We start from the raw sequence: 24,570 nt of genomic DNA, 5'->3' as shown, positions 1-24,570 counted from the left end.
TTTAAAAAATATAAATGGGAACTTTTCCCTGCTGCCAGATTTTAAACTGAAGATGGCCATTAGGCTATGTAATCAGGACAAATGATTTTTCATTTAAAAATTGCTGACCAAATTAGAGGTCAGAAATAGATTTATGTCTCTTCTTCTCATACCCTTTATCATTTTCATATTTGTCTTTGCAAAATCAGTATCTGTTTCCAAAACCCTGTTCTGATATGAAAGGGACTAAGTTATTGGTCAAAAATATTCAGTATTACCAAGTAGATATATCTTAATCTCTTTTTAATATAAAAATTGTGTTCACAATCTTGAGTTACACACAATTACTGATTTTTCAATCTTGTACTAAAATTGTGTATTCTTGCTCTTCTAGGAGATAATGTATTTAGGAAAGTGAAATACATTCTCATGTAAAAATTATGTTCCACAGACAAAGATTATTTATGGCCCCTCATACACTATGAGCCACAACATGACTATTTTTCTTTCTCAAATTGTTATAAATTATATGCTATCATATCTGCCACGAGTCAGCTGTGCAATGATTTATTCATTATGTGGAATCTGACACTACAGTTGTGGCTAGCAGGATGGAGAATTGCTTCTTGTCTGCCCTCCAATCATCACGAAGCCCTGGACTTGTGATCCAGGCTTTGCTCCCAAGACTTACGCATGTGTGCAACAGGTAACATTTAGACGCACTGTTCCTATGAAGGTCCAGGACTTGGTATGTGACTGAATTTGTCACAGTCCAAGAGAAACCACGAGTAAAGTTTATTGCCAAGCATCAACAGGCAACACGGCCTCAAGTTTATGACTGCGCTGATTCAAGAGGGGGCCAAAACGAAACAATAATTTGCTGTCTCATTGTAGCAAACGCACCGTATTTTCAGTGACATAGGCAAACTGTGGGGCTGTGAAACCCAAGTCAGTGAGATCGATATGTATTTTTTCTAGGATCCTACCAAAACAACAAGAACCCTGCTGCTTATAACTGTGCACACAGGGGCTCTTCTCAACCCCCACTTTTAATGTAAACATAATGCTGCTCTGAAATGTTTAATGAAAGTTCCACAGAATCCCCTATGCTGTTGAGTGAATGTGCACAGAATCTACATTTACTTAAGTTAAGCTGACTTGTTTGGTCTAAAATTTACTTAATAGAACTGATTTTAAATTTTACATATTTCATTGAACCATTACACATATGCATTTGGTTGGTGATCAGTAACAAAACTCCAAGAAGAATACATTTAAATATTAAAATATTTGACAGCAATTTGTTTTATGGTCAACTAGAATAAAACAAAAGTTTGGAAAAATGAAAAGGAAGGAAGAAAGAAGGGAAGGAGGAAGGGAGACTTGTCTCCTGAGATGATGCAATTTTATATCATCATCCCTTGCTCAATAGCATCAACTCATTTGACAATAAAATGTTAATTATCAGAGTTTCAGTATGTTGCTATCCTGCTAAGAGCCATCATTTATGAACCTTATATTCAATTTACACATATTTAAAGTTTTCACCTGTTCAGTAATTCTTCTCCCTTTTTCTGGAAAGGGAATTGAGAAATTAAAAAAATAGACATTATATAGAAGTAAGAGACCCAAACTAAAATGTGCTTTTAAACATTTTAGGATCATATCTCATATTTTTAAAATGAAACCCTTTTTTTAAATGGCTGATTTAAGGCTCTTCCCCAGAAAGGTCTAACATGAATGCTTGTCGGGCTGGCGAGATTGCTCAGCAGACTAAAGCACCTGCTTAGGCAAGCTTAGGCAAGCACAGAGAGCGCAGTTCAATCCCTGGTGCAGCATGCCATGCTAATCCACTAACCCTGCCCTGAGGGTGGGCTAAGCTGGCCACACACACACACACACACACACACACACACTAATAATAATAATGCTTCCCAGTTCTGCGAATTAAGCATCTATGCTCCATCATACCCTTCCTCTATGATGTCTTAGCCTTGGAGCCAGCCAGCTATAACTGAGTTCCCTAAAACTGTGAGCCAAGCCAAACCTCTTCTTTGTGGTTGTAGTTTGTGTGGGTATTGTGCTACTACCGGATGTGTGTTAAGCCACTGAGAAGATTCATGATGTCACAGCACAAGCATCTGAACCGGAGTCTTAATCCAGTCTGACAGATGAGAGCAAACACTAGCCCACACAGCTTCTGGCCTCCAGAAGTATTAGATAATACACTGTGCTGTTTGCAGCAACTAAATGCAAGTTATTTTGTTATAGTTGTAGTATATAGTAACATATTATATATAACAATATATAGATAGATAGATAGATAGATAGACAGACAGACAGACAGACAGACAGACAGATAGATAGATAGTAACATTATATATATTAGTAGGAAACACAACCCCCCAGTACACCATGTATCTTGTTTCTTAGGTAATCAGAATGTTGATGTACCAGACTTCTGTAGGGATGGATGTGGCTGTACCACACAGCGATGAGGACCACGTGATGACAGAAACAGAGAGAGAGAGGAGATAACAGATGTGCAGCAGCTGCAGTTTTCAACCAAGACACTTGGACCACATGCTTGTGATGGATACCAAGAGTAACACATTTCTATTTCTTCCCACCTTTGAATGTGATCATGGAATTCAAGGACATAGTCATACCAGATGATGTTCCATCTTGTGTCCTGAGGACACTGCAAAAATGGAGGCTCACCTGTAAGATTTTGTCATGAATTAAGTCATCAGTTGTGTGTGTCTTGTGTGATAAATTGTGGATAAATTTGACTGTAATTAATTCACAGTGATTGTATAATCTAAAATAATGTCTCGACATTATGATATGGTATCTTCAACTGCACAATTAAAACAATATCAATTAGTTATTTTCTGAAATTGTAGCAGTCTTAAATTTATTAATATATAAAAGTATATGTAAGATTAATATTTTCATAGGATTAATATTTCCCTCCAGAAAGTCATTATTTCTAGATTGATTTTTTTACCAAACTAATACATATTCACTGTACAAAAGACAAAACTACTGTACTATCTTCATTTCATTATTTTCTATACATTTGTTTTGCAGTTACAGTAGAGATATTAAATACCTATTCCATATAAATATATGACTATATACCACTTTTCTTTTTCTCAGTGTGGGGCCTTAAGCCCTGGAGCTCTACCACTGTGTAACATCTACAACCCATGTCTTATATTTTAACACAGTTAACTGCCTGTGTTAATCCACTGCACCACCTTAAGGGCATGTATGTCAACAGAATCACTGGTGCAATCCACTTAGCTTACCTACTTTTCCTTGCTGCTGAGATGAAATATTCAACACCCTAAATTGAGAGAAGAAAAGTTTACTTCAGCTTACAGTTTGCAGAGGTTTCAGACTATGCTTGGCTTACACCAAGGCAGGGCGGCAGGGCAGAAAGGCATCCCAGAGGGGAACCAGTTCATGGCAGGCAGAAAGCACCAAAGAGCCAGAAGCAAGCCACAAATGGTAGATTCTTTCTGCCCCTGACTGTCATACGCAGGCTACTCACTTGTAGGGCAGGTAGCACTCACACCCAGGCGAAGGCACCCTCAGTCCTGCCCAGAACTAAGCCAAATAGGTCAGTGGGCTGTTCTGGTCATCACACACCTTGATCCCAGCAGCGCACACTCTAGCTCCTGCCCCCTTTCAAAATCCCACCTGTGACACAGGAGCTTTGGGGAGACATCTAGACACAGCCCAAAACACCACTTGGGCATTTTCCTTTTTTTTAATTTTTCAATTCTTTTTACCTACCACTGGCAAATAATCTAAGGGGTCAATATTTTAGGTGAAAAGTGAGGACCTTTCTTTGCTTTTCTCTAGTTTAGAACATTGATATGTGTACTGAATTCCCACTGGGAAACTTGAAATTTCCTACCAGCAGTACCCACGCTCTCCTAGTTCAGTATTTTATTATTGTTTTAAAATATGATAGACAGGAATATAGTTCATGATGCAGCACCTGCCTGGCAAGCATGAGGTCCTGAGTTTGATTTCTGGTATACCCCCAAACATGTGAGAGACAAAAGTGGAGCATCATTACTATTTGAATTTCTACCTGTTTACTACTCCTACATGTAATTTTTTCATATATGACAGGCTATTTATACTTCATTTATATATTATTCTTTGCCTCATTTTATAATAGATCACTTATTTTTTATTATTGTTATATAATCCTTATCTTTTATTGTTTCTAGTATTCTGTAGTTCATTTTACTATTTACTTTGACCACAGGACTTTTTATATTAATATACTTCTTAAAATTTACATATTTGAAATAGTGATATTTTCCTGTGTATTGTATCTACTTTCAGAAGATCTGCCAAAATCTGATATATATTCTGTAATTTTCCCAGTGTAATCTCTGTACTGCTGATATTTATGCCTATGCCATCTGGTATTTATGTTTTTGTATGATATACAGAAGTAAATATTCCCATACGAATGAAGGACATTTACTCTTCATGATAGGGATGTCTTGAGACCTCTAGCACAAGATATCAATTTATACTTTAAATTGGTGACATGGCTTTCTTTAGTATATAAAACTTTCTTGGTAAGACACTTAGTGAACACAATGCACTCGACTCTAGTAATTACGCTAAATTTGTTATTACGTATACAATTTTTTTTTTTTGGCCAGGAGTTAAACTCGTGACCTCGTGATTGCCAGGCATAGTGAACTACCTGATTAGGGAAGGCTCATCTAAAATTATATGTCTTTTAATTAATTGCAATCAACTGATTAAGAACCAGATTTACACTTACAGAACACATTTTCCATAGAATGTAAGATAACTACTTAGTGGTATATGAAGCTATTTTTGGTTCCACCTCTTGCAAAGGGAGGGAATTACAGAAGGCTTCTATTAAGAGATGAGTCTTTTTTTTCATAGTAGAATGAATTTAAATGGAACACAATTTAAATGGAACTCAAACGTTATTGGATTTACCTGCTTTATTATAAGTAAATATATAGATCAGACTTCATAGTCTTTTGTCATATGTTAATTTGAAACTATATACATTATTTCATTTCTGAAATTATTATAAACTATTTCCTTATAGCCCTAAAGTAGTGAATATTTTTATTTTTTTATATGTAGGTCTATGAAATGTCACTAATTAATCAAGTAGTAAATGATTGATATTTTATTATGCAAAAGCTGTATGCAAGAGCAGCAGTGGAATTTTTTATACAATGGAGTATTACTCAGTTATCAAGAAAGATAAACTCAAGTATTTAATAGGTAGATGGATGCAACCAGAGACCATACTCATTAGTGAAATAAATCAGACTCACATGTGCAAACATCATATTATCTCCCTAGCATAAGAAATTAAAAGAATAAATCAGATTCAAAAGGTACAACAGATATTGTGAAAGGGAAAGAAACTCTCAAAAGAAAAGAACAACTGGGATGGAGGAAAGGGAAAGAGAAGCCGGGGGAATGATAGCTAAGATAGTGTACTACTAATTTCTATTGGTTTACTGAAAGGAATAATTAATGCTTCCATTGTTTGACCAATTCTACATGCCTATAACTATTGATCTGAGCAACTGCATTAAAGATAGCAACATGCAATATAATACCTGTCATCTTGTTTTGAAATCTGGTAACATTTTTCTCCCTTTATAATAAGAAACATTAGATGAGAAACTAAGCAAATAACTTCAGAAGTCAGCTAGATGCTCCTCGCGCTGTGCACCCATCACCAAGCGCAGAGCAGGATAATTTTGGAGAAAAGAGCAGGTGGTTCCCCTGGGCCAGGCATTTTTCATTAAGTATTCTGCTTTTCCATATTGGATAGTTAATCTTAAAACATACAGTTTGATAATAGTTGTTCATGAATAACTACACTCAGAATAGAAGTGTAACTAAATTTAATATTTTTAAAACTGCATGGTTCTTAAGGTAAATTATTTTATAAAAGGTTATACAAATTTGTTAAAGCTATATAATAGCAATTTGGAGTTAATCAATGAAATATGGCATCCTTTAATTTATGCTTGTAAGAATTTTCCAATGTATGGAATATTCATCTCTAGTTGGATTCTTTTTTACTATGAGTAGTTTTCTAATCTAAATTTGTCTCACAATCTTTTGCTTTTTGATCCATGGAATTTAGCTACTTATAATTTTACTATTAGCTCAGACTACATCTGAAGTGTGAATAATATTTCTTGGAGAGTCCTTCCTTAGAAAATATAAGCAAAAATTCATATGTAAAATATTTTTTCTCCTACTTTAGATTATCAGTACATGTGTTCTCCAAGAGTGGAGTAAATACGGCAAATGGTGCTATTTACAATGCCTAAATGGATATAAACTGACAAACTAAGTGACTGTCCTCCGGCAATAATACAGATTTGTGTCTTGCCCCGGTGTAGGATACAGCACTTGTGTGATTCTTCTGAAGACAAAGTGTTTTAGAGCAGTAAAAACCTGCGGGATGCCTGGAGCTCAGCAACAGTCACACCAGACCGGAAGAAAGGGAAGCCAGGAGCGGGGCGGGCAGAGGCGGGCAGAGGCGGGGCAGCGCTCTCGCAGGAGACAGCGCCGCCTAGGGGGCATTCCTCAGGCCGGACTGTAGATAGGCCTTACTGTTTTTCAATAATTTCATGAAGTAAACTTGCCATTACTTGTATTAGTCATTTTTGTGGTTGCAAATGTTGTCACCTAACGCCCATCTTATAAAATGCTCCCAATGGCCACACACAAGATAGAAGGCTGAGGACTTTTGAAAGGAACTTATTATACTTGCCCTTGGAGATTCACTCTTCTTCCTTTCCTATAGCTTATGTAGGTACAAATGTCAAAAGACAATGACTTGAAGTTATATTCACATTGGTATTCAGCATTCCTTAGATTAATGTCCTAGAACAGAAATCCCTCACCACAATTGCTATAATAGATGTGGTACTAGAAAATTCTCATGATTAGAACATGTAACTATGTTATGTGCCCAGAATACGCAATAAGTAGTCATGAAAAACATGACCGAAGTGTTCTAACTGTTCACTATTTTTAGTCATCATTTTCATCAGACTTCCTTGAGAAAATTGAGAGCTCTGTTACAGAAGTTTCGCTAAGTGCCCAAGTTATACACAAGAGGCTTCATGAGATGGGGAATTAAGAGTGGTACAGGCAGCTGAGTTAGATAGAAATATTGTAGGCAGATAGGGCTGGGCCCTCAAAGGTGCCAGTGCAGAAGACAAGATGACTTGCCACTGTGGGAGAGACAGGCACCTCCACTGTAGGCCAGACCTCCAGACGAAAGATAAAACAAATGCACCCACACACCTCCCTAAGGACGGAGGGACCGATATTCTAAATAAGTCTCTATCACCTTGAGAAAGCCGGGAAGAGTCACTATCTCAACCCCCTACAGGAAAGCCCCTGTTCTATATTTATGCATGTTTGCTCTGTTGACTCACTTCCCATTTGATCCTGACTTACATTTTACCTGAGCGATTGTGCTTGTCATCCTATCGGTTGTCCACAGTTTTGCCCCACCTCATGCCCACCTTGCGATTTCCCATGTTTCCCACCTTGGAACCACCTCACATCATGGATTTACCCTATAAAAATCCCCAGAAAAAGCAAGTTCGTTTTCTGTCTCTTCCTCAGACAGAAGCTTTCTTTCCCTCCAAAAATATATATTCTACTCTTAACCTGTGTTGTTTCCAAAATTTATTCTTCAATTTTAGAGAACAGGAACTTGCCCCAGATATCTAACAGGCTGAGAGTTTCTTTCCCCTATATCAAGATTACTATTCTTGTCTCAGTTCTATTAACAAATTAAATATGAGATTGAGAATGAGCAGGGAAACTCAATTAGCTCTCTGGACCTTCTCTTGTATTTTTGATTTCTTAAAATATCAGGGACTGAAATAGCTGATTTCTAAACTCTCCTCTACCCCCCCAGGCAATCATAGGTTCTAACATAAAAATATTTAACAGATATTATTTTACTACTGAGTACATTCTATTTCATTCCAGGTAGGATTCTATAACAAAATAACAAAAAGCAAGTAACTTACAATCAACATAAATTTTATTTCCCAGATCTGAAGTATGGGAACCAAATTAGGTCCCTAGCAGATATACTGTCTGGTGAGGGTCAGTGTCTTCATAGAAACCATCTTCTCCCTCCAACCTCAGCTGGAAGAAGATAGGAGGGGTGTCCACAGCCTTTTCTTGTAAGGTTACTAATCTTATCTATGAGGGTTCTGATCCCACCAAATATCACCTCAAAAAGTTCCCACATCCATATACCATCACTTTGGAGATGAGGGTCTCATTATGTAGATTTTCAGGACATAAAAATGTATCAATTATATTATTCGATATGTTATATTTTATTATGCCTAAATACATACAAATTGTGTGCCTATTTTTATGGTCTAAATAGGGATTGTCCCTGAAGACTGATGCTAGCATTTAATCTCCATTGTAACATACACAAAAAGTAGAAATTGTATGTGAATATGGGTTTTAGGCATGGAACCCTTGGAAAGGGATACAGGCATCAGGATGGAGCCCAATTGGTGAATCCTTGTGACCTGATCAGGGGACAAAGTAAACAAATTCACACATGATCTCTCTCTCTTGCACCGGATACCTACCTTGCTTTTCCTTTCTGCCAGCACCAGCCGCATTGCCTCACAAGGTTCCAGACCTTGCATACTCACAATGATGACCCCAAATGAGCTTCTTTTCTTTAGAACTTACTATGATATACTGCATCAACTTGGGAAGTCTAAAAGCTTAACTAAATAACTCAGCAGTGCCACATCTTAGGATGCAGAGGACATGCCCTTACTGGTCTAGGATGCTGTTCACTGTGTCAACTGGATAAGTTTAGAAGGAGTCCAGGCTTTCCACCTTGTAAATATGCTCACTTTGAGCCAGAATGCTTACTTTTGCAAAGCCAGTGCAAGAGGAGAACATGGAGATAATGTGAGTGCTACACCTGCCCGAGGGAGGGTATATAGCCTGCATACTACATAAGGAAGGAAAAGAGGACTATTCTCCACCTTTTGCTCTTGTTGCTTTTGCCATCTTCTGCTACTTTCAACTGTTGCCCCGGTGCCATGCCACACTGCCTTGGAGCCAGCTGATTATAGACTAAATCTTCCAAACTGCGAGCTTAAAGAAACCGTTTTTGCCCCCTTAACTTCAGGTATTAGCTATTTTGTCTCAGCAATAAGAGAAAAGTAAGCAGGACACTTACACAGTCTGTCATCCTCATCAACAACCGCCAGTCACTACCTAAAGCAATACAAGCCGAACGTGAAGTCCTGCCTCAGCACTAATATTGAGAAAAATAATGTCATCTGCGGAACTTCAAATTTCTTAGGCCCTGTTTCCTCTTTAAGAACTCAGTGATTCTGAGCCCCTATTTCAGAGTAGAAGTCTATTGCTTGTTCTTTTGAATTTTTTATGTCTTACTTGGAATACCTTGATTTCGGTGAATAAAGCCTCAGTCTACATGCACATACTGCATTACATGACGACTCCCAACCACAGTATATGGAAAGGTAGAATTGGGCATAGCTTTAGCCAATAAAGAAAAGAGAAAACACCATAACAAAAAATAATACGAACAAACCTTAAACTGTTTAGGATGTAATCACAAAACACCATAAACTGGGTGGCTTCTGAACATCAGAAATGTATTTCTCACAGTTCTGAAGGAAGAGAAGTCCAAGACCAAGACACTAACTGGTAGACTTGGTGTTTGGTTGCTGCCTATTTCCTAGTTCACAGGTGGAGACTTCTCACTGTGTCTTCACAGGGTAGAAGGAGAAGCAAAGCAACACTTGAACTCTTTTATTAGGGTACACAGCCCATTTATGAGGGTGTCCCCAGGAAGCACTTTCCACCTCACCTCTAACAACTGCAGTTGTGATTAGGTTCAACATACAGATTATGGGGGGAACACACACACATACACACACACACACACATAGTTGGCGGAGTGAGGCAGAGGATACATACAGGTTTTGTTGGGAGCTCAGTGTGGATGTGAGAGAAAAAAATCACACATATGTTCTTGTGAAACATATCATGCAAAGACAGTGATCAGCTCTTTACCATGCAGGTGCATAAAAGGGCTAGGCACTCCTTGCTCCTGCGCAGGAAGGAGAATCTATGTTTATGGATCACTAATTGATAAACTTCTAGCTTAACGCCTGTCACAGTCATTAACATTTGATCTTCTATCTTAAATAAACAATCATACTACAGTGTGATATAACTTGCCACTTCTTATCCCTGAAGATATCTGAAGATTGTAGAATTTATTAATTCATTCGAGAGCTAAAAGAGACCTTAGACGTTAGTTGTGTTTTTCTGTTTTGTTTTATTTTTTTAACCTGCTATCGAGCGCAAAGGTTTCCCCTCCACCAATCTTGGCAGCACACTTTCAGGCTGAACCACTCCCCACAATCTGTATCTTTTAAAGGCAGCTCTCTGCTTTCCTGTTCACAGCTCTGTGACCTAGACATTTCCTCAGAAGGTACACTCAGAAGTCTCCCTACAATTTTCAAACATTGATCATACTTTTGAGACATTAGTTTATATCATCCAGGTTAAGGTAGTTATCACATGTTGAACAGTAACAACAAAAACTCTAAGGCTGACACTTGTTTTTTTAAATTTATGATTATTATTATTTTTAATGTATTTGGTTGTTATAGGGTCTCCCTATGCAGCTGAGATCCCTTGTGATCCTCTTGTTTTCAGCCTCCCCAGCTCTGGGATTATAGGGGTGTACCACCACACCCAGACTCTGGCCGGCTCAGCCTCCCCTGGGGGCGGGGTGGCACGGCATGTGGTGCTGGGGATCCAACCACAGTCCCTGCCCTTGCTTAAGCAGCACTGTAGCCCACTGAGCTATCTCACCAGCCCCAACACTTCTCTTTGGCATTTCTCATGCTTCTAGTTGGTTCTACATCTGTGTCAGCCTTTTTCAGTTATTCTCCCTATTAAAATCTGAAAAGAATAAGCCCTTGGATTTTTGACAAGTGTGAATTTTCATAACCCCAAGACCTCACATGATGAGGACTTTTCTTAACACACAGATTAATAACTCAGCAGTTATATATATTTTGGGTCTATTGAAATGAAAGCGATGGCCCACACTGAGTATGAGTAAAATAAAAGCTTAGCAGTCTTAAGCTACGTTTCCTATATAATCATTTAGTTAATTTGCATACATTTATATAATATACATGTTTGTATAACTTGTATCTATATGTGTATATTTGTATAATATATTTTAAAATTATCTCAGTTACATTTTATAGTGTAGTTAGGATAAAAATGAAATTTTTTTCATAGTATCTTTAAAATTGTTATTATGTCATTTAAAATATTAATATACCAGGAACTTTGGTTTATATCTGGTATATAAAACTTTTGTTTTTAACCTAAACAACTAATTTGAAGATAACATTATGGAATACAACAACCATTGTTGAATTCCTATTACTTTATTTAATGACATTTTGTATTATTTCTAGTGTTTTTAATTTTTTTTTACCGTTTTATACTCTCTAAAAAATAATAAATAAATAAATATTAGATTCTGTAATTTTGTCTTTTAAATTGGACAATATTAGCTTTCAGTCTGGTATTATCAAAAGCTCTCAAGAATATTCAATGAAAGGACGAGGATCTAGCTCAGCAGTAGAGCACCTGACTGGAAAACACAAGGTCATGAGTTTGATTCTTAGTAAAAAAAAAAAAAAATCTTGAATACATTAGAGAACTTCATGGGATTCTTAAATCTAGCCAGTCAGTATAGCCAAATATTATAGTTTTCTTTCTGTGCTGAAGATACTTAGTAATTCCCTGAAAAAATTATGAAGAACAAAATGTATCACTATTTGCTAGTTTTAATTCTGCTACAATGGTTAAATTGTGCTTTAATACATCATTCTGTACTTGACAAATGAATACTACTTCATCCCAATGAAAAATAAAGATTCTTATAATTTAAAAAGGTTAATATTTATGCTATATGTAATGCACCACAAATACATATATTTAAAAACAAGGCATCCGCAAACTCTTCACCGAAGGTACAAATCATTGAATCTGACAGAAGAATCAGCCATGAGACACCCAAAAATGTCATCGGGTAGCCTGAATTTCTCTATTTGAAAGGAAAAAATGATAAGCATCTGTTTTCTTCCTAAATATCTTACTGAAATAGATATGCCCACTCTACAACATTTTAATCTGCCGCAATGAAGATGTGGATATTGACATGTTGTTTAAATCTAGGATAAGAGCGATTTAACACCCCAGAAGACGGTATGAAATTTAGTAACAATGAGTGACACCGACAACTTCTGGTGCCTTGGAATTCCCCACTGAGTTACAGGAAGAGAACTTAAAGCCACAATAACTTATTCATTATTCAAAACTGCCTAATACATTTAGCTTTTGTGATACTGACCACTGTGCTGCTAATAATAATAGTAATCTCTGAACTTCAAAAATATTATCTTTTCTATTTAAAAATAGTATGATTTTGAAATACAGAATTCGTATATCTTAAAACAGAATTTCTGGGCTGGGGAGATAGCTCAGTAGATAAGCACTTGCCTGGCAAGTGCAAGGTCCTGAGTTAAAAAAAAAAAAAAAAAAAAAAAAAAAAAAAAAAGCAGAATTTCTGAGGATTCTTCTTTTTTTGCATAAATGTAAAAAATGTAAATATTCAAGATATCTGAAGATTATTCCAAATATATCTACTAACATGACTCATCACTATTAGACTATAGTTTTCTATCACTAGTGCACTGGATAAATAAATTGAGTAGAATTTTTTTTTTTTTTGCGGAACCAGGGATTGCACTCAGGCCCTTGTGCTTGCCAGGGAAGCGCTTATTCCACTGAGCCATCTCCCTGGCCTAAGTAGAATTTAATTTGCCAATTTCCTTGAAACTTTTTCCATTAACTCTGTTACAAATAATTGTTTTTGCCTAATCATGACCCTAGTTGCAAACTTATTTGAAATAAATGTCACTGCAAGAGTACCTTACTAAAGTGAACCTATCAAATATTTTCAAACATGTTTTTAAATTTAAACTCAAATTTCAACAGAAGCTGCTACATTAATTCCATATGCTTGATAAGAACTAACCTGAAAGCAAATGCAATTTATTGTTTGCCAGTCGGATGTGTGAACTCCTGTAAGCAAGTCTACCCTGCAATAAGGAATCTGAATGTAACAGTAACTCTCTCCTGTCACTGGATCAAAATGAAGAAGAACGAACCTCTGTGACTCTCACAACTTATTAGGAAGCACCCTGCTGGGCTCACACCGCATGCAGAAAACACCACTAACAGCTTATGAGCGTAGAATCATATGACGTTGCAAAGGACAGTCAAGTGCTGAGAATCTTACGTTCTTGAAAGGATGTGAAGAGCATCTGAAATCGGCTGCTGCGGCTGCCCTCGTCTGCCCACATGCGGATCACCCCCAGACCTGTGCGGAGCATCACGTCATTTGCCACAGTGCTACAGAACTTGGCCTTCAAATCCTCCACAGAACTGCTTCCGTCGTACACAGCCACAAAATTCCTTTTGCATTCATTTGAATTCTGCATCTCATAGTCCAAGAATCGCAAGTATATCTGTAAAACAAAGATAAAATAATGTCTCCATTTGGAAACGTGATGGTAGAGCTGAAAGTAGCTGAGCTTCCTTTCTCCCTTTCAAACTCACAAGGCAGTGTTGATTGCAATCAAACTCATTATTTTTCACTCTGAGGATAGTAGGAAGATGTTCAAGTAAGAACATTTTTTTTTCAAATGGTATTATCCTTTCTTTACTTAAATGCATCATTTTCCTTATTTTATATTATGCTTTAAATGATACTTATATCTTCCTGCAACTTATTTGGAATCAATTATTACTTTTACAGGTTTACACAGTTTACTTTGGTTAGGAAAAAAAGTTTCAACTGTCCTTGATAAAGCTTTTTAATCTCATGGCTTCTTTTTAATTCCAAAAACATATGGAGAGAAATAATCTATATTAATACTAAAGGAAAAAAAAGCTATCAAAAGACAGCCTCTCAGACTGGTGAGATAGTTCAGTGGACTAAAGCACCTGCTTAGGCGAGCTTAGGTAAGCACAGGGATTGGGATTCAATCCCCTGCCTCACATGCTGCACTGGTCCCACCCCTGGGCACACTGAGACCAGGCCTTGTGGCACCTGCCTGTAATCCCAGTGCTGGGGAAGCTGAAAGCAGGAGGATCACTATGAGTCCAAGCTGTTTAATGAGACCCTGTAACAACCAAATACATTAGAAAAACAAAAGAAAGGACAGCCTCTTACTTCACTTTGTTTCAGTTTTAAGCATAACTATTATTTAACTTTTGAGATGTGGCATATCAAAAAAAAGTTAAAAGGCAAAGCTAATCCATAATTATCCATATCAGAGTTATAGTCATTTCCTATAAAACATTTAATAGGTACAAAATACTGTGCAATTTATATTGTATGCTTTTCTTTTTTTTTAAAGTGTATTTAATACAGGGTCTCACTACACAGATGGGACTTAGAGTGATCCTCCAGTTTTCAGCCTCCCAAGTGCCCAGTCTTGTATGTTATTCTTTATGTGCTGTCACATTCAGACATAAGAACTCAAATTCAGAAGGAGAGAGCTGGAAATCAGACATGAGGTCCCCCTAAAAACCTAGTCTACAATCCTTCCACAATGTCAACCTGCTTCCTATACACTGATTATGGATCAATAGGCACTACTTAACTCAGGTGCATTCAGAATCGTGGCAATTAACTGCATCAGAGATGAGTCTATAAAGGCATTTGCTTATTCAGGTAACAATTCAGCAATATTTACAACTTAGCCTCTTACTCGGGCATGAACACACATCACCACATTGTAAATGTAGTTTGAACAACAGAATGAAAACCAGTGTTGAAAATACGTGTCACCTAAATCCTGACACTCAGACACAGTTTCAAACTGTGAGTATTATATTAAGAAATGGAAAGCAAAACACTCAAAGCCTAGGCAGTGTCAGAGGGGTATGTGGAGTCATTATGGACCAAAAAAAAGGTGCCCTTTACACGTTACTCCTAAATGCTCAGTTTTATTTTTAATATGCATGACAATTGTCTCTTTCCTCTTAGGTTCGTGTCTCTTTAAAATAACAGGGATTCAAAATAAGGCAACCAGTCAATTGAAGTTCATTTTTCATTTCTTTAGATGTATTTTTTCTTATTTCAGATATTATAAATCTCATGAGACAACTTTTTGCAAGATCTGAAATATCTATTCTAAATTCAAAGTTTCATTATTTTAAATACCGTTAGCACTCAGTGTTTGTACCAAATCAGGTGCCAGCCTCTGCTCCTTTCACTCTCAAGATAACTGTCTTCCACACCTCCTGGTACGTATATGACATTGCAACAGACTCCAAATTAGCCTGGATGTTTGCAAGGTCCAGACTCCCTAATCAAGCTCTTAATCCCAACCCGAAGTTAAAATAATGAGAAACATAGCTTAGTCAGTGTTAGGTTTCTAAGGAACAAATCTAGAAGCTACACTCCTTTAATCAAAATTGTTCAATGCATGTAAATTATAAATCACAGACTGCTATATTTACTTTCTTATAGGAAAAATAAAATCACAACGTACTTATTTTGAAAAATGTCAGCCTTTGTGCCCATAGCATTGGCACAGCATCTGCTATTGTCAGCTAGCTACTTCTTTCTGCCTTGTCAAATTCTCGTTCCATTCTTCATGCCAAAAAGATTCTCCCACTTCTCACACAGCACAATCCTAGTAGAATTCTTCTCTATACTTTCTATGCTAAATTATAACTTTGAACACATTTTGAGCTATTATCCAGGTGGGAAATCCCTTCTACCAAATTATGTTGTCCTGAAAAGCTGGGTGGGGTGGTGAACTATATGTGGTTTCACATTCTAGGCATTAAACCATGCTCTACATGGATAAGCATTCCACACAAGTTTGGGAAAGGATATACTTGTGTGGATAATGAATTGGAAAAACCTATTTTCTTCATTAATTCATTTTTATATGTGTCAAATATTTATTGGACATCTACAGGTCAGACATTATTTTAAGGCTACAAATAATGATAATTATACGGAATAGCAATTTTCTTATTTATAATAGAAAATTTTAGGAAGTAATCTTGTTATAGGCAGCTAAATTAGATAGAAATATAGGCAGTCACACAGAGCCAGGTCCTCAAAGAGACAATATGGAAGACAAGGTGACTTTGCAACTTTGGAAGAGATAGATACTCCCCATTGGGGCCAGACCTCAAGACAAGAGTAAACAAATACAGCCACATACTTCCCTTGAAATGGTTACCAGTGATTGATAGTCTAAATAAGCATCAATCACCTTGAAAGAGCCCAAATGAGTCACTAGCCCAACCCCCAACAGGAAGACCCTGTTCCACATTCACACTCGCTTGCTACACAGCTTGCTTCCCCATTTGATTCCGATTTAATCAATTTTACCTGAGCAATAGTGTTTGTACTCTCCTTGATTGACCATAGTTTTGTCCCACCTCATGCCCACCTAAGCGAGTTCCCATGCTCTTCACTACTTTAGACCCACCTCATTGCATGGTTTTACTTTGTAAAAGTCCCTGAAAGAGACGGCTTCCCAGGGACCACCCATTTGCCCCCCTACCCCACTTCTGTCCCTCTCTCGGACAGTGGCTTTCTTTCCCCCAATAAATATATTCTGCTTATAACCTCCATTTGTTCCTAAAATTCATTCTTTGGTTTTAGAGAACAGGACCTCGTCCTAAGGTCGGGAGTTTCATTTTTTTCCCCCTATATCATTTGGAGGTTATACACCGGGATCATTTTTTCCCCTATTTCAATCTTAGAAGAGGATACAAATAAGTCTAAAGTATGAGGCAAAAGGACAAGGCCATATGTTGCAGACCTGTAAGAAGCTGAAAATAAAATGTGATACCCAAAGGGAAGTACTCCTGATATACCTGTGAGAAGAACAATAACATGAAATAGAAAAATGAATGGAGTTGAACAACAGTAGAAAACATTAAAGTTCTACTATGCTTTGCCTGTAACAAAGTTTTATATACAGGTAATCTGCATCATTCAGTTGGAAGCTACCCTAAAATTTCCAGTTATGTAGACAATGATTTTAAATGAACTGCCATGGCCACGGTCTCATGAAACATTAACTCCAAGGAACCCTGCATAGTCCTCCTGCCTCATTATTGCTTTATTTTATTCCACCAAAGGCTCAAATATAACTCATAGTCCACTTGTGATCTACTCTTCCCAGCACAGTACTAAATTCCTGAAATTATATTGAGAATTCCAGAAATGTCCAAATTAAGGTATGTGTCTCAGAAACGTTGTATCTTCTGAATCTTTGCTAGCTGTTCTACTTCGCTTTTCAAATACACAAATTATCTAAAAAGAAGGTTTGCAAGTGCCCTTCATGAGAATGCTGGAGCAAAGCAGGCAAAACAACTTGCACAAGAAAAGGCAGCAAATTGATACACAAGCCTTAAATAGGATTAAAATTCTCAACTCTGGTGATTCTTTTTAACAAATTATTCTGCCCTCTCCTGACCAAAGCAAACACCCTGAAAATGTGTTTCAGTGTGTAACTAGTTTAGTAACGTAAACTAAAATGTAGCTATGCTTAGAAAAAAACAAATTTATCAAGTGAAAGAAAAGTTAAACATATACTTGTATTTTAAAACATAGGACTCAAATTAATACAAAGTTTAAGTTGATATGATTCAAATTTGTCAGTAAGACAAACCCCCATAAGGCTAAATGATACAATGCATTCCACTGTTTGGAGTGTAACACAAAATAACTCCTCCATTGCCTACAAAATGAAAAATATGTAATTAACGTAACATTTGATTACTTCAAGAAAAAAAAATAGGTGATCCCCTGCTCTTTTTTAGGTGAAAGTTTTTGTCACCTAATGTATCATGACAATTATTTCAAGTTTTTTATGCCACATGCAGATGTAGCTTGAAATGCTAGTAGGGAAAAAAAGATGCTTGGTTTATCAACAGTTGCTTTTGGCCCTTCTAAAACATTATTTCATTCAGTTCTCTAAATAACAATCGACTCTTGTCACAGACATTTTAAGGTGAAGGAAACTGAAACTTAAAAAATTAAGGAACTTTTTTAAAGTGACACCAACCCAGAAGAAATTAACTAGTACTAGGGTCAGGCATACCTGATGGTGGGCTACTCTTTGTCAGAATACATAGCCCCACAATAACAAAACAAAACAAACAAATGAAAATAAAAACCTTAAAAATTCTTCAATGACACTGTTCAAGATATTGAAGGCAACAAAACAAACTATAACAAAATAAGTATTAAACAAAAAATAAATAAGCAAAACCAACCATTTCTATAGCAGTTAGGAAATATGTAGACTATCCACCTACAAATAAAGTTCATAGATCTTAAACATGCCCCTTTGAAATTGTAGCTCTTAAAATTCTTTAGAATAGAATTACTTTATGGATGAGTAATGCTGGTTAGGAAGTCTACTTGCATTCTTTGTCATTTGACAGTTCTAAAGTGTCTGCGTTTTTCATGAGGTAATTATCTTGTATGTGATTTAAAATGACTGCTATCTACGTACCTTCTATATATAAAGTGTGTTCTTATTAAATGGGATACTATTTATAAGAAAGTGAATAATTATCTTCACTAGAGTTTACGTAATCAATTCTGAAGCATTTCACATTTTCCTAACTTCAACTTTTATGTCATATAGCTGGAAAAATAAAATACACTAATAAAAGAATTAACTGTACTAGGCCCACTATAGTCAGTGCACAGCCTGAAATGTCATTACCCCAAAAAATTGATCAAGGTTTCTCTCACTGACTCCATGTATGTCATCTAAAAGCTCCCACTGTATTTTGATTGGAATGACCACCTCATTAACTTAAAGCTTATGCCATAACAACGTTAAGAGAAAGAATTATTTAAGGAAGTCGGTGACAGAAAATTCTTTAGTCTCTCTGCATAACTCTAGCAAAACACTCAGATTATCATCTCCCTTCACTGAATCATTGTGATATATTCTTCTTTTTAATCAATCACAAAGAGTTGGTGCTGACAAGATGATTTATTGAAGGGGGTATGGGAAACTTCAAAACATAAACAATTTCTGGTGATATCTGCTTTCCAAATCACAATAATATGGAAAGCTGAATTCTTTTTTATATGGAAAGCAAATAAATCTGGCTAACAATTTAGTAGGTAATATATCTACAAAAAAATTTAATACCAACTGCTCAACCTGATCTCTCTTCTCATGTTATAAATATACGCAAAAACTAAATATTGAGACTGTAACTAAAGATTTGCTAGGACAGTCCTTCATGTCAATTCAGTATGTCACAGGTGGAGGTGCTGCACATGATTTTAATATTCCTGGATTATTGTATTAATAAAACCAGAGTCTAAACAAGATATTAGGGTTGCTTGTTTATCATAATCTTTCAGGTTAACAATCTTAGGTAGGATATCACATGAATTTTCAATCTAGTAACATCTGCTTAATTTGGAAAATAAAACTAGACTATTACACACACACAACCGTAAATCCTGGTATAACAATATTAAAATCATTTTCAGGTTGGAATAGAAAAATAACAAAATATTTCAAGTCCACCTGAGCAGCCCTCTAAATTCTAATGATAAAAAAATATTTCATTTTTTAAACAAATTGAGCCATGACATTTTCTTTGGTAGATATCCAGACAGTTAAATTTTTTTACTTTGCTTTACTAATTTTATTCTCTTTTTGGAGATAAGAACAGACTTAGTCTTCAGACTCCTTACTGCTTATCACAGTAATCCATTACAGTTATTACTCTTAGTCTATTGCCTTAGTTTTCTGTTAGTTCATAACAAATTACCTCAACTTTAGCAGCGTTAAGTAGTACCTATTTATCACATCACGGTTTCACATTTTAGAAATATAAATCCCAGATTGACTGTTCTTTGCTAAAGCTGAAAATCCAGTTTCTTGCAGCTGCTGGACTACAGCCCTGGTTTTCCCTTTATTGCTCATCAGGGTCACCCTCCCTCCATGGCAAAGGTTGCCTGGGGCCCTGGTTCTTTGACTTGTCCAAAACTAGAGAAAAACTGCTTTCAGAGGGCTCTCCTGATTAGATTAGGGCCTCCTGCTTCCTTCTGCTCTGGGTTAAATTCAACTGAAAGGTAACTTTACTGCTGTGGCAAAAAAAACAACCTTTGTGAGGTAACTTAACATAATCAGATGTCTGATATTCTTGGATCCAAAAATCTTGGGTGTTTAAAATTCTGCCTTTAGCATTTATCATGGACTTGCTATTTTAGCACAACCATACCATAAAATACTATTGAATGACTATATTAATCAACATTTATGTTTATTTGATTATAATTTGACCCCCCAAAATTTTTACTTTGGTTTAAAAATTAACTTTAAGTAATAAAACATGAGTAAACAATAAAAGCTCCAGTTTAATTCTCCTAAAATATTAATCACTAACTTACCTCTGTTGGCACACACTGAAAGGTAGTGTTTTGTTTTGTTTTTTAATTTACCTCCCATCCTTTCTTAGCAAACTTGATCTTTTCTCAAAATATTTGGTTTTGTGACATCACACTGGACCAGGAATTAGGAGATACTGATCTTGTTCCAGCTCTTTTGCTAACTAGCCAAATATTTGAGCAAGTCACTTATCATAGATAGATTCATGGAACTTTGCTTTTGAGAGGACTTTCACATCATCTCTGCCAAGATTACTTGATTTTTAATTATTATGCAAAATCCCTGCCAAATTCTGCTTGGATTCCTCCTCTGGAATCTCATTTGAACTCCATTATTAAAACAAAACCCTTCTCTATATTAAATTGAAAGCTATATCTCCTAGTGTCAAAAATTCTAATAAATTACAGAATGTAAAACTATGCAGATTAAGTCTTTTTTCCTCTTCATACGGCAGGCTTTCAAATGTCTGAAGATTTTATATATTTATGAGTTTTAATTGAATACCATGCTGCTTGGACTTGATAGCTAAGAAACCTAGGGGTCTGGAGCTCAAGCAATTATAGCTCACATCATTATCCTGATTCACTCCTCTAGCATTTCATGCTGATGGCTCTTTTCTGGGCCAAATTCAGAACTAGGCATAGTCTAGTGTAGTCTAGTCTTCCACCATGCTGCTCTAGAATCTTTGTGTAAAATATATGTTAATGGAACTGTATTTCTTCATTACATGATCAAACCAGAGAGAATTCTATTATTCTACTTAGCTTATTAAGCTTTAAATGAGCTGCTCTATAACAGGCATCACACATTCGTTTGGTTTCTCATCTATTTTATTTCATTTTATGTATTTGGTGCAGGGTCTCACTACACAGCTCAGATTCATAGTGATCAACCTATTTTCCACCTCCCAGACTGGGTTGCCAGTTCAGTGCGCCCCAGGGGCAGGGCCAGGATGGCATGTGGGACTGGGGATCAATCCCCTGGTCCCTGTTCTTGCCAAAGCAGGTGCTTAGTCCACTGAGCTCTCTCACTGGCCCTAGTCTCTCATATTTAAAGTTCTAGAAAATGTGTGTGAATCACATTTCATTTACAGCAGCCATCCATTTTTTTCCAAATATAATGTATATCAATATATTTTCCACTTAGGAAAAGTTAAGAACCAACCCGTAATTTATATGAGTTTCAATAGAACTCAAGCTACTTAGCACTTCCATTGTACAGTATGGTTCAGTCCTACCAGGTATCATTCAAATATTCACCATGACCTAATTCACATTTCACTCGTGCTTTGATGGTTTGTTCTAGTAAACTGTTAGGAACTCTGTAAAAATAGAAAGCTCATATGGTCAGTAATACCCATCACTTGCTTTTCTCTGTGGCATTCAAAGCTACTTCCTGTCCTCTGACCTTTAATTCATCAGAGAAAGCCTGTCACAATAGAGCCATCTTCTTTCAGCTCTGTAGGCAGCTTCCCCTTTGGGTCACAGAATGCCAAATTGTGTAACAGACAGGTGCACTCGGTATCATTGTTCTGGGATTCTACAAAAGGCAGCCTATTTACCAGCTGGAAGAGAGAAGGGTGTGTTCACACTCTCATCAAATCCTTCCATTTACCGCTGCAGTGACAAGATGCTGATGGTAGCGGTAAGGTGCCATATACATATTTCCTGCTTATGAAGTCTTTCCAAAAATCCTTCATTTGTATAGATTAAGAAAAATGGAAAGCACATGCCTGTGAATCCACAAGTTAGGTAGGGAAGGATAATAATATGAAATCTAGTTCCATGATAATCCATGTAGATATTTATAGCTTTATGTTTCCTAAAGCTTTTATCAACAACAACAACAAAAAATCTGTGTCTCTCTAGAATGCAATTAACTTTCTCAAAGACTTGCTGCTGTGCAGAGCCCTGCAAGGACTATAGCTGGAAGCTACCTTGCAAGGACTATAGCCGGAAGCTGGATCCTGATCTCTGGGTCTCTGTGTCTCTGTGACCATAAGTAAGAGGAATGTGCCCTTCTCCCCTTATATAAGCAAATGCTGGAGGCAAATTCAAGATAGAAAGACAAAGGTATTTCCTGAAGTGACAGACCCTTCAGAGCTGACTCTTCTTTCTCCTCAGTCTGAATATCCCTGTTTCTGTCTTTCCCATTTCCTTCTCTGTCTGCCAGCAAAAGGGTCGCACCACTGGGATGCCTGCCACAGCTGTGACTCAGGTTCTGCTCAGCATTAATGCCCCTGTCCTTTCTTCCCAGGGAAACACTACACTTCTCAAATGCAAATCTAGCTTCATCACTTTCCTGCTGTGCTCTTTCATCTGTCACTAATGGATCTAGGATGAAGTCCAAGTTCTCTGGGGAGGCCCCCAGAGCCCTTCAGCTTGATGACTCACCACACCTTCAGTCGTGCTTGCTAGGGGCACACGATGTTGCTTTAATTCCTGAAAAATGTGCTCTCTGATGATTCCCTGACCCACAGATGCTGTCCCTGTGTCGAGGGCCTCCACCTGCAGACCCAGTCAATGCTGTTCCTGGGGCTGACACAGATTAGAAGCTGGCTGCTCTCTAGCTCCACTTCTGACTACCCCACTAGGTGTACCTGTGGCTTTGCTCACGTTCAGGGTCCTCACCAGCACCTCAGTGATTTGATCTTATTGCTTGGATGATTTTATTAAGTATTTATCTGAATACTAAACTGAGGATAGGGCTGATACAGTTTTTATTTCTCTATTCTAGTGCTTGACACTTCATAAAGTCACTAAACCAATTAATTAAATAAGATTTCAAACTAACTAAAGTCTACTCTGATTCCAATAAATCTGTAAGGTTTCGTGGCAATTCTATAATCGAAGAATGAGAATAAAAGAGAAAACATAAGTAATCAAAACTTAACACTTCCAACAGTTACTGGCACAAAATACTTATCCTCAATATTACTGAAGCCAGATCTATAAACAGGATAAATATTTGTGCTCTAAAAAGAAGTACTTTCTAAGTAGTTACCTCACTCTGCATTTGCTCCACACTGTATGCAGTGTGTTACACATAATATTTCAAATTTTTATAAGATATTACACTGTAAAATCAGGGTAATCAACACAAAATGTAGATATTCTGGTACAATGACAAATCAGAGTTGCTAATGATGATCACAAATTTACCTATAATAATCCCAGAAAATTAACAGGGAGGTGACAAAGTGACTGTCTCCTTGAAGAGACTGCAGTTCCTCAGATGCTGTTCCTACTGTCGCTAGCCTTGCCTTGTCAGTATTGTGTATGCCAGAGATACATGATTTTGTAATTCCTGGCCATTTCTTCCATAGATATGATTTTAGGCTGAAAAAAATACTACAGATACTGATGAAAGGGCATAAATGCAATTATGCTTATAAATTCTGCCATGTCTAACAAATCAACTTTTTCTGAAAAGTAATTTGGTTTTAGAATTTTTTATCTAGGTTATAAAATGATTTCAGCACACTCTCCTTATACATGGCACACAAAGGCAGGCCAGACACAGGAAAACAAGTTGTATTTCCTAACCAAAATAAAATGATAGCTTACGATTGCCCTCTGAAACACTGGAGGCATGTCCAGCTGCTTCAAAGCAGTGTACAGTCTAAACTTCTCCAAGTCACCTGTCAGTCTGAGCTCTATGCCGGGACTCACCTTGGATCGTGGAGGGGCTCGAATGTACCATTTGCAGTCCACAGCCTCGCTGGCAGAAGCTTTGCCTTCCTTCAAAATTTGTATGGACTCCACAATTCCTTCTGGGCCACCCATCTCAAACTCACACGCTAAATAATACAATAGCAAATAGTCAAAAGTGGCACTTAATGTCTAAGATGTTTGATATTCAGACAGATAATGAGGTTAAGCTTAAAATCCTAGGTTGTATAGTAATAAAAATAAGCTTCTCTACTGGAGGGTTAACAACCTAAGTT

General features: G+C 36.8%; 1 protein-coding gene across 2 annotated transcripts in view; it reads right to left on the bottom strand.

Moving 5' to 3' along the window:
- Neto1 (neuropilin and tolloid like 1) overlaps positions 1-24,570 on the bottom strand; it is a 116,555-nt gene that overhangs the window by 15,918 nt on the left and 76,067 nt on the right. For both annotated transcript variants that reach the window (XM_004647309.3, XM_023707580.1), the window contains exons 6-7: positions 24,296-24,423; positions 13,457-13,685 (exon numbers count right to left, since the gene is read on the bottom strand). In XM_004647309.3, coding sequence (XP_004647366.1) covers positions 13,457-13,685; positions 24,296-24,423 — 357 coding nt within the window. The remainder of the gene's footprint in view (positions 1-13,456; positions 13,686-24,295; positions 24,424-24,570) is intronic.

The sequence above is a fragment of the Octodon degus genome, unplaced genomic scaffold (genome assembly GCF_000260255.1).
Source record: "Octodon degus isolate 3935 unplaced genomic scaffold, OctDeg1.0 scaffold00300, whole genome shotgun sequence".
Taxonomy (NCBI): domain Eukaryota; kingdom Metazoa; phylum Chordata; class Mammalia; order Rodentia; family Octodontidae; genus Octodon; species Octodon degus.
The sequence above is the reverse complement of the archived record's forward strand: the minus strand, read 5'-3'. Positions and strand labels throughout refer to the sequence as shown.